Here is a 12,163-nt window from a genome sequence, read left to right on the forward strand (position 1 = left end):
TCAATTTAAGGTCTGCTAATAAGAGGATTTGAAACCCAAGCAAGCCTATGGCTTGTTTCCATTGGGGTCCGGCTTTATGTACTCAATTCATCGAAAAAGATTTGACCCTGACGTGATTTGAACACGCAACCTTCTGATCTGGAGTCAGACGCGCTACCGTTGCGCCACAAAGTCGGTGAAGTATCACGGTAGCCAATGGTATCAATATCATTTCATTTGCATTGACCAAAAAATGTATAAAAAGCTGACCAAAACATCAACTAAACCACAATACTATTAATAATGATCTTAGACTAGCCTAACTTTAGACTCTCGTAGATGAATTTAATCGATTCTGACATTTGACAAGATGTCAAATGTCAGAATCGATAAAATACATATACGAGAGTCTAACTAGGCTAATCTTAGACGTTAATGTATTAAAGCTGAAGCGTAGTGAGCACCAAGCCAGAGTAGGTATAACATTTTATGTAATACAATATTATTCGTTTTTCATCAGTCACACAATGAACTACAACTCCCATGATATCTGTCCCATAATGATGACGACACAGCCTTGGGACAGAAATTTTCAGGAAGGTTGCAAAATAATTGCGTCAGTTCAGTTCAACAACGCACTGTCGTGAAAGAAGGTGAACCAGCTCTCTTGGTATGTAACTCACGAGACCTGTGTTATTTTAACTATTTTATCTTATTGAAATGTGCAACACACAGTATGTGTTATATTTAACAGTTGAGGTGTTTTATACGCCATTCATTCCGAAGTCACTGTCTCAAGAAATACGCCAGCTAGCTAAAGTTAGCTTAGTTTTCACAGTTAAGGTTAAACCTTAACAATACATAACGCATATGCGTTAATTTCTCCAATAAATCATGTGTAAAAGCTACGTTAACTTGGTTTACGATTACTGTTAAGTGCTAAACAAGCTGAATTAACTATCTATAGAGGTTTAATCATTATGTAATATTACGCAATTGTATGATGTTACTGTAAAACACGTTTTGTTTTGTTTTCACCAGTGGTGGTAAAAGTACTATTTTTTTTAGTTGTTTTACTTAAATACAAGCATCGATACAAGTAAAAGTCCCGAACTCAAAATGTACTTGAGTAAAAGCACAAATAGGCATACATGACATCTAAAGAACCAAAAGTAACTCATTGTGCAGAATGTCCTATTTCACACGTTTCAAGTGTATAAAGAACCTTTTGAAAATAGAAGATCTAAGAAGATTCGAATAAATGTAGTGGAGTAAAAAGTACAATATTTCAGTGGAGTAGAAGTTAAGTATTACAATGTGGGAATCCAGTAATGTATAAGAAAAAAGATATTACTCAAAAGTACAGTAATTGAGTAAGTGTACTTGATAATGGTTACTTTACACCGATGTTGTTTTGTTTTTGACGCATTCATTGTGTTTATTTATTGACAGAGTGATAGCACACATTTGATCATTGACCATGTTGTTGGCGAGGCTAACATGCCTGAGGAGTCTCCCAGGGGTGGCTGGGCTGCGGCCCATGCTGACACACGGTGGGTCCCCGGCCCTGAGAAGTTCCACGCTGAAGGCTTGTCCACCCCTGCTAAAGCCTCACCAGGTACGCAGTATAACATCTGAGTCATCCTTCTGTTCTCACACAGAGGATTGACACGCCGGCTCAATGGATTAATGACTGGTGCACATTCTAGAACATGCACAGAATCAAAAAGGCAACAGCCACACTGACATGTATGTGTTTTATAGTTTAAATATATTTAAACTATTATTTTGTTGTGAGTGCGCATGTTCACATATTATCTGAGTCATTATATAAGCTGCTCATAAATACACCCACTTCATCAGTGTTGCTGTATTTGCATATGGAGTGGTCGTGGACCTATAAATGCCTTGTTATAACTCATAAACACTGACTAAACATAGTAACGTAGCTGGAAAGGCTGTCCTTGGCCTACAGATTATATGATATTAATGGGTGGTTGCTGCTTGCTAATCACTGGCAGCAGCTAGTAACGCTTTTCTTAGATCAAAGTCATTCACTGGCATATACAAAGTTGAATTATACATACAGAACATTGTGTGGGCCTGTGAATCAACTCAACTGAAGTTCTTAATTCACAGGCACACACAATGTTTCCGGTGGATTTCACTGTTATCTGGTGCTCAAAATGTGTTATATCGGTCAGATAGTAGGTGTTGATAATCATGGTCATAGAATAGTGTACTCATATCAAATGTAATAACATCTTTAAAATGTTTAAATTGTATTTGTCTCCTGATGCGTGTTCCTTCTATAGGGTTATTCTACAAAGGCCAGATTTGGCTTCCGTCGGGCGAAGACCACCAGAGACCAGCTCAAAGAAGCAGCGTTCGAGCCAGCCACAAATACTGCCATTAGAAGTAAATGTGAAAGCTTGTTTCTACCCCTTGACTTTACAAAAGTATCTAAATCAGCGGTTCGGGGTCCGTGGACCCCCAGGTGTCCTTGAGGGAGTTCCAGGGGGTCCCCAGCTAAATGATAGCTTTGAACCAAATGGAATGTACGGGTCCATTTGGTTCCATTTGTACACTTAAATTGGGGGTCCCAGAGATAGAAATTCCATTAAATGGGGGACCGTAGCATAATTCAGATCAAAGAGGGGGTCCTTGAAATTAAAATGGCTGAAAATCACTGCGAGAGCCGTAAAAATCTTCTCTTATGGGGTCCCTGGCATATTTCTTCAAATGGGGGTCCGCAGGCTAATTGGTGTCAATTTGGGGGTCCTTGACATGAAAAAGTTTTGGAACCACTGATCTAAATGGTCTTGGTCAGCCTTGTTTTGAGAAATAAACCCTGACGGCGGGATTCAAGAAGACCCTCGGCCCCCGATGCAAATTGGAGGGATCTTTTCCTCTTTCGGCTGTGCCGCTGTTCATTATCTTGCTTAATGGGATATTTCACTTTGGTCATTTCATTGTCTACTCGGGCTTATGGAACACCCCGGACAGTTTTTAAGTTGCTTGATTCAGTATTTAGATATTTTGATATTCATTTTAGCTGCCCCGCCCCCTTCCTATACAAACCCATTGTAACTTCTAACTCCATTTTAACCATGATAGATTCATCGAAAACACCCGTCCTTTTTTCTGGTGACTCCTAATACGTGAGGGGGCCGTGTTTTTTCATTTACCGTTTTCATATATGTTTAATAATGTTTTGGGAAAAGAACACGGCCCGTCACATATTAGGAGGGCAGTATCAGTCACCATAAAGGACGGGTGATTTTGATGAATCTGACATGGTTAAAATGGAGTTTGAAGCTACAATGGGTTTGTATAGGAAGGGGGTGGGGCAGCTAAAATGAATATCAAATATCTAAATCAAGAATGAAGCAATTTAAAAACTGTGGTGTTCACATAATCCTGAGTAGACGATAAAATGATCAAAAGGTTTTTTGATAGTGAAATATCCCTTTAAGTAAATAATTTTACACAAAATATAACAATGTATTGATTTAAATAAAATAAAAAGTGCGACACGTGCAAAATCTTGTAAAATTACGCTTTGCATTGGCTGCCATGTTCGATACGTCATAAACAAAGCACTTCGGATTGATATGATTCAGGTGTGCACTGTGCAGTGTCCGGCCTGTTTATCATACCGTAGCGGTGGTCTGCTATCAAGAAATAACAGACCAGCTGAATGTCGTGACTGACCGAACGGCAATAGCCATTCAACCAAAACGCATTGAATAGCACGGTATTGTTTGGTGTGTTAACTATGAAATGAATGTTTCCCCTCCCTGCTTATTCACAGTTGACGGCATGGGAAGAATGATCCTGGCTGGGGGTGCTGCTGTAGGCCTTGGTGCTCTGTGTTACTATGGACTAGGCATGTCTAATGAGATCGGTGCCATTGAGAAAGCAGTGTAAGTATTTACTTTAGCAATCCCTCTGGATTGATACAAATGGATAAAATTGGTCACATACACAAGAGCATGCACCTCAAGTATAATTTGATATTGTTATCCTGTTATCAGACTTTCTTTCCTTTTTTGTTTCTTTCTATAATATTTTGTAACTGCAAAACACTGGAAGCTTGTATGAAATATAATTTCACCCACTCTTCACTTACACCTGTTACATTTTGAGAGTGAACAAATGGAACCGCCCATTTGGTTCCATTTTACACTCAAAAGTTACAAAAGGATAAATGAACACTGGCTTTTACTGTGTACTGTGTAAGACTTCTTTTTTGTCTTCTCTGTACAGGATCTGGCCCCAGTACGTCAAGGACAGAATCCACACCACCTACATGTATTTCGCTGGCAGTATTGGAATGACAGCCATGTCAGCTGTTGCAGTGAGCAGGACCCCAGCTCTCATGGGTCTGATGATGAGGGGCTCTTGGCTGGTAAATCCTTCACTTATCACTGAATAGCTAGCTGCTGATGCTAGGGTTCACTGGGTTAAGATAAAAAAGTAGCAGATTGACACCCTCAAAAGCTTGTGGATCTGCTACTTACTGCGTTATTGTTTGAGAAAGTTAAAGTCAGTTCTCTATACTCTGCTCCTTTTTCTTTTTGGTGAAAATAGCAGATATACAAGCTCACATGAGCTTATACAGTAGGATTAGCTATTTTTGCAAATAGCATTGTTGATGAAGTTATTTGGTTAAATATTTTCTGGTAGCTGTTGACCACTGCGAGTAATGGCCCCTACACACTGTAGGAGTTTTAAAGTTGTCGGCGAGTCATCAGATCGTTATGTTATGTATTTCACACTGCAGGAGTCTTTAAAAAAAAATCGTCTATCATTATATCGTTGTGGCTTTCACACTTGACTAAACGATTGGTCGCCGACTAAGCATCACACACTGCAAGAGTTCACCAAGATGCGATCCAGACCCGATACATATAGGCTACATCATTTGTTTTTTATTCCAATTCATTTTGACATCTCACGCACGTGCAGGATACCGTGATACAAGCGCGAGACCGACACAGGACGCTGGACGCATCTCTCTCTCTCTCTCTCTCTCTCTCTCTCTCTCTCTCTGCAGGCCATACACACAGGAATAGCCAGGCTACACAGGGCGAAATGTTTGTGATAGCCTATATATAGCCTACGTGCGGGTCGTGCGCTATAGCGAGACAGGACGTTAAATCTTGATTTTCATTAAATAACTGTCTCTCTCCGCGCGCACGCACGCACGCACGCACAAGGTCCAAAAGTCTGCTCTGCACTGTTTATTCCGATGCGCTTTTATCAACATTATTCAAGTGAAATCCGTTGGTTTTATAGACTATTTAACGGCAACATTGGGCTAATATAGCTTGCATGTACGACACAGGACAGGGATTTACCCAAGGAATAAAGGTTATATATATTATCATCTGATCATCTATCGATGCAGTCGACACGACAGACAGACAGACAGTGTCAGTGAGCACAGCTTTTCTGTGCTCTCATTGGCTGCAACACAAGACTTATCTGGACGCGATCGCAACCCATTTCATACTGTACGATGTCCAGTCGGCGACAGAGACAAATATCAACCCTGCTTGACATTCAGAAACGGTCGGGAAGGCGTTGGCGAGCACTTTTATCGGTGCAATATCTTCTCGCAGAGCCTTTCTCACACTGCGAGCAAAACCTTGGCGATCAAATTGGGAGTTTTGTCGGTGAGCGCCAAAAATGGTCCCCGACAGCATAATCGGAGCAAATATCGTGCAGTGTGTACGAGCCATAAGAGTGTACTAGCAAGCACTGCTTGACTACAAAGTGAGGAAAACATTCCTGTGTGGCTCCATTTAAATGTATCCACTCAGAAGTGTGAAATATTTAATAATGAAGAAAAACATGTGACATTTCACTCACCCAAGCATGTCCGTAATCTGTTACCTTCCCCCCATCTTTTTATGCGCAACTAAAAATATGAATCTCCATAGCAACGCCTCACTCCCTTTTTTTCACGGACCATAAGAATGAAACTTTACATTTTCATTTTAAAGCTAAGAATGTTTAATTTTGTGGTTAGTTGATTTAGTTTAGTTTAGTTTAATGCAGATACTGAATGACAGTATCTGCAATCAGCTGACATGATATAACAGTGGTGAGGATAATCTCTTGAGAAATAATGGACGGGTGGAATTTACCCGACTTGACATTTAATGCATTATTTCTTCTATTTACCGGATAATTATACTATATTCTTCCCACCCATCCCTTTGAAGCAATTGCTTTATAACCACACACGTCTAATCATGTCGGTGCTTTTCAACAATGACAGGAAAGGGCTGTATTTGATTCTTGGTGTTTAATTACAACAATTCTATCTAAACTTTGTTTTGTAAACTCAGGCAATGGGAGCTACGTTTGCTGCCATGATTGGAGCAGGCATGTTGGTCAGGTCCATTTCATATGATCAGAGTCCGATGCCTAAACATCTTGCCTGGCTGCTCCATGCAGGTAATTTAGATGTTTACAAATGTATTAACATGTATTAACATTATAATTAATTCTGTCATACTAGTTTTGAAGGCTGTATTGCAGTGAAGTTATATCATTCTGACAGTTCTAGGTGTTATTAGCCATTATTCATGTTTATTGATGAAAAACAATCCAATTATGTAAATATTTTATGAAAGCACTTGCCTCCACAATATCACTATTGAGGTAATTGGTCAAAACATTACATTTGATTTTGTCTATATTACCCAGACCCTTTTTGTTACATTTTCCTTGCTTTTACTTCAACTGAACACTAGATGGCAGTGGCTGCTAGCTGCTACAACTGATGGCCACAACAGATGAGAGCTGCACTAGTCTGTGAGTGCCGTTTTTAATTGCCCATTTGTTTGTTTTTCCACTGCTTTGAAAAAGGTGTAATGGGCGCCGTCATCGCCCCACTCACTCTTCTGGGAGGACCCCTGATGCTGAGGGCCGCCTGGTACACAACGGGCATCGTGGGTGGCCTCTCTACGGTGGCCATGTGTGCCCCCAGCGAGAAGTTCCTCTACATGGGTGGGCCACTGGCTGTTGGTTTCGGAGTGGTCTTCGCCTCCTCCATTGGTTAGTGTTATTAGTTTTCATAATTAATTTCAAACACTGCCCTTTGAATTGAATCTGAACTCTGTTTATCTCAAAATCTTCCTTTTGTACATCCCGAAACCATACATACACCGTAAACTCCTCAGTGTTGACTCATATAAATGTAAAGTAAATAAATAGAATCCATTTGTTGACATTTGTACACTCTGGAAGTTAGGTTGACGCTCAAAATGTAGCTGTCGGTTTGCAGTGGTGTGCAGGTTTTTAATTGTTGGGTCAAGTTTTCATCGCCATGCATTTCACGTCCCATCCAGGCTCGATGTTCCTGCCCCCCACCTCAGCGTTCGGCGCTGGGCTCTATGGCGTGGCCGTCTATGGGGGTCTGCTGCTGTTCAGCGCTTTCCTCCTGTACGATACGCAGAAGATCATCAAGAAAGCCGAGACCTACCCCCTCTACGGTGTCCAGAAATATGACCCCATCAATGCGTACGTAATGCCAATGTTATTGCTATATACTCAGTGATGATCTAGTTCAGGCCAAGGACCCCTTAGCTGAGAGAGAAATGAAGCAGGGACCCCTCTTTAAATTGTGTTGCAGATTAAACACTCATTTCAGAAATAGCTTCACAGACTTGTTTGACAGTACTGTCAATGTGTAGCGTTGTGTTGGATTCACGTAAATGTTCCGGTAGTTACCTGAGATCAGATTCTAAAAATGTCTTCTACATCCTGACAGTTTTCTGAAAAAGCTATGTTTCTATGTCAGTGGTTCTTCGTCGATTTTTCAAAAATAGCAGATCTACAAGCTCGTAGCGCGCCACTCGGTGGCGCGCTACGAGCTTGTAGATCTGCTATTTTTCAATAGCTAAAGCATAACATAATGCTAACACCAAAAGGGGTTCCCGCCCAGAATGGGTTAACCACTTAAATCTTGTACTTGGGCTGCTCTCCCCCTCTTTTATTTATTTGTATCCCACTGTCTTTTCATACAGGTGCATGGGTATTTACATGGACACTTTGAACATCTTCATGAGGCTGGTGATGATTCTGTCGGGAGGCGGAAATAGGAGGAAGTAGATGCGTCACCCGTTCCAACTCGAGTCCCCTTTCACTTCCACTACGTACACAAGCAGCGCACGCCAGAGTCTACCCTGTTTTAGTTTTAAAACGCTATCCAACTGGTAAATAAACATAATATGCTGTGTTGTTGTGTGAAGATGAGGCGGATTGCATTTTCTAGTGCATATTGCAATTCATCAGTCTAAAGCTTAATTTACAGTTCGCCATACAATGAAGATGTTTCAATAATTTAGGAAATGCCTCATCTACATGTAGATCGGCTATGATTGGTAATGGTATGTGATACCAGCGTATGACAAATTATAAATAAAGCATATCAAGACAAATTGTACATTGATATGGTTATGGTTTTAGGAAGAGATGCTTTTATCTTGATCCTGAAAGTTATGTTTGATGCATCCCAGGTTTGATGGAGGTGAATATGACTCCTCTGACCCCGACTTGTTTATATTGTTCCTTGTATTTTCTATTTATTTTTAAATAACGTGTTGTTGTTCCCCTTTCTGATTGGGTTAAAAGAAGTTCAGGACACCTAAGGTCATAACCGCATGTCATCTAAATCTGATGCTTCTAGCTCTCACAGTTATTAAAATGTGTGATACACTTATTTTCTTAAGATACATTGAGATTTTACTTCAACAGGTTCGCACTTCGCACTAGGGAATGCATTTCTTTGCAAATTGTGTCGGTTATTGAATCATTCAATAAAGACATTTAAAATGTTTCAGGTCTTGTCAGGGTGTTCTCTTTCGTTATAGAGTGGTAGGCATCTTTCACAAAATTGTCATACTGTTGCATTTTGTAGCTAATAGTGTCTCAGTAGTATACACTCATTACTAATTTATTTTCCACTCTTTGTTGCCATGTAGCAGAAAGCTCACTTGCTTTTATTTTGTACAAGGGCATTTTTCCCCCTCTACACAATTTTGTAACCCATTTTTTTCACCCAGTGTCAATTATCTAATGTAATCCTGGGCTCTACACTCCCTCTGCCAACCTGGGGAGAGCAACGGACATGCTTCCTTCAATGCATGATGAGTCCAAGACTCTTCTTTTCACCTGACGGGACGTAGCGCGTGAAAGGAACACGTTATTCCAACCAGTTCCTTTCCTCTCCATCAGATCAGGATTACTGCATGTTTTTTGTAAGGGTACCTACATGGGGAGAACATGCAAACTCCTCACAGAAAGGCTATTTCGCCAAACCCCACCTAGGTTATGGCCACTGAGGATGCAGAGGAGAGAAAACGCCCCCCAGCACCCAAAACGTCCCCAGCGGGAATCGAACCCAGAACCTTCTAACTGTGAGGCGACGGCACTCACAGTACAATGGCATTATTGTGCTTTACGAGTCCGACCAGTGGCTTAGTGCAGTTACATATCCACGTCTCTGTCGATCAGTTGTTTTATTTCCAATCAAACCACACGTTTTTGCATGATTACATGTTCTATATAATCTTTATACATCTCTATTTGTGAGATCAGCCATGTGTTAAAAGAAACCTGACCAAATGTAAGCTAAAATGCCAACTAGGGTTGTCTTGTCAGGCTGAAAACAAAGCTGGACCGCCACCACCAAACATTGGTTTGTGCCGATTACACTGTGCTGTCCTTAAAGCCCCCTCTGAGTCTTTACCTAACATGCACGCACACACAGTTCCTTCCCCTAAAGCCTGAATTATTGGTTATGTGTGCCAGTGTCGCACACCAAAAACAGCAGACCTACAAGCTCACAGGGCACCATGCTGTGAGGCATTGTGAGACTTGTAAATTTTCTGGTGCACAACACCAGCACTGAGGCATCTGCGTTGGCGTGGGATAGGAGGGGTTCTGGTACCATCATGTATTTCCCCATAGACAGTCTGTGTGTAGAGGCAGATGACAAAGCATTAGCATGGTAATCCTCTTGTCCACCATCTGGATGCTCTAAAATTAAATATCAAAACCAGAGCCCATGCAACAGATGCAAACATCTGCAAGTGTACAGGTGCGTCGTTACAGTAAATACACATGCGAGGCGCACGGCAGCAGCTTGTCGAGTGTTTTAAATCAATTCGATCATGTACGCATTAAAGGCATGTTCTGTATTATATGATAGCTGATTATATAATGCATATATAAATTCATGCAGATGGGAGGGATAAAGAGGGACAATAATGGGAGGAGATCGGGGCAAAGCCTGACTGAGCACGCAGATTTTCCATTACTGGGGATGAATATGTTGTCTGAGGCATTTTCAGATTGATGGCCAATATTGGGTTGGGGTCCAATTATCTTAACTGCTTGGCTGGTTGCCTCTGTCTGTCTCTGTGCGCGTGCGCGTGCGTGTGCGTGTGTGCGTATGTATGGGCGTACACGCGTGACGTGAGAGATTTCAGATGTGTTTCACAGGGTCATGACTCATCCGTGTTCTCCTGGCCTTGCTGTGTGCCCTCCCACCCTGACACAACGTTGTGGAAAGGTTACTTTTTGAAATGTAATTCACAACAGGTAAATATTGTTTTTAATTTGACAGGGATGCTTTTACAATGTGCTTTTTACTTGAAGTATACAGTATTTGAGTATTATAACGCTTTTTTGTAATCAACATTTTCATTTGTAAGTAAGTATAACGTACAGTAACTAGACTACACTATTATTTCCCCCCCTGTAATCTGTAATCTGATTACATTTATTTTGTCATTTAACTGCATAACTCTATTACGGTAAACTGCTACTTACAGTACCAACCCTGCTTAAAAAGGCCCTATCTGTTCCAATAAGCACTTAAGTTGGTTCATATTCTGCCAGGCCCCCAGCACCCAGAAACATTCAACATTCTCCTGGATTCAGTGTGTATTTAAAAAAACGTTCATTATTGGATGCCTGTCTGTGGCTCATATGGGTGTGAAACTGAATGTCACATGCTATTTTTATACCTGTGAATAAGCACCTCAATGTGAGTATACTAAAGGAGCGTATTAATGAACATACACCTCACTTAATCTGAGAAACAAAAATGTGCACTTCATGTGCTGCAGGTTTTTTCAGCTATAGTGTAGATTTTCGCCTTACACATATGTGGACGAGCAAATCGGCAATTTTTGTCCTCCACAAATATTAAATTCCCATTGAAAATGGATGATGTACGATGATAAGAGCGCCCCTCACTTCACACGGATGTGATTTTATTTTAGAGCAGCCAATTATTTGTACCCCTTTTTTTTCTCTGAATGTTGTTTTGCCAGTTAATTCCTCCTACTGCTAGTCACTGCTGTTACCCATACAGGCCCACCCTAGTGAGGACACTTTGTCCGCTCGACATTCCCTGCTGACAGGTGCTGTCCAAGCCCATAGGAATATGTGCCATGAGTGACAAAGACTTGTGTTATCCGTCTTTGCATAACCTTTGACTGTACTTCCTGTACTGTTAATCGTGTTAATAAAGTATTCAACCAATCAAATAATCAATCAATCAAAAAAGAATCCTCAGTGTTAATTTAACTCTGAGGTTATACAAATGGAACGATTTGTAAACACTCTGACTGTTTACAGACGTGTAAGTGTGCATTTGGCTCTTATAACTATCAATCATTTAGCTGACGACGCCTGGAACACCCTCAAGGACCCCTGGGGGTCCACGGACCCCATGTTGACCTCATACCTATAGGGACAGTTCTGGAGAATCAAACAAGTCAAGTTCATCATGACCCACGGGCCACGCTGTGTGTGTGTGTGTGTGTGTGTGTGTGTGTGTGTGTGTGTGTGTGTGTGTGTGTGTGTGTGTGTGTGTGTGTGTGTGTGTGTGTGTGTGTGCGCGCGCGCGCATGTGCGTGTGTGTGTGCGCGTGCAGATGTGTGCGTGCGTAATGACCGTGACTGCAGGACACATGTGGTTATTATAAGCTCTTCACTAGTTAGGTCGGTAAGTGTCGCTATCACTCAGTGGGTGTAAACATGGATCTGTAAATGATTTCAAAGTGTACTGTTCCAGTGTTATAAACCTCCTGCGGCTGCTCTCTCTCCTTGGCACCTGTCAGTCACACACACCCACAGACCATCCTGAATCTCCCATG

The 12,163-nt window shown here is 41.3% G+C and overlaps 1 protein-coding gene across 1 annotated transcript; it reads left to right on the forward strand.

Moving 5' to 3' along the window:
• The first annotated feature begins 513 nt into the window (after positions 1–513).
• LOC306914951 (growth hormone-inducible transmembrane protein-like) lies at positions 514–8,833 on the forward strand. The gene is made up of 9 exons (XM_079492189.1): positions 514–649; positions 1,432–1,597; positions 2,295–2,397; positions 3,794–3,905; positions 4,249–4,390; positions 6,339–6,447; positions 6,862–7,050; positions 7,344–7,515; positions 8,022–8,833. Exons 2-9 carry the CDS (start codon positions 1,460–1,462, stop codon positions 8,104–8,106), a joined length of 1,050 nt encoding a protein of 349 aa, XP_079348315.1. The 5' UTR covers positions 514–649; positions 1,432–1,459; the 3' UTR covers positions 8,107–8,833.
• Positions 8,834–12,163: the final 3,330 nt, after the last annotated feature.

This window comes from Electrona antarctica (genome assembly GCF_951216825.1).
Source record: "Electrona antarctica genome assembly, chromosome: 22".
Taxonomy (NCBI): Eukaryota; Metazoa; Chordata; class Actinopteri; order Myctophiformes; family Myctophidae; genus Electrona; species Electrona antarctica.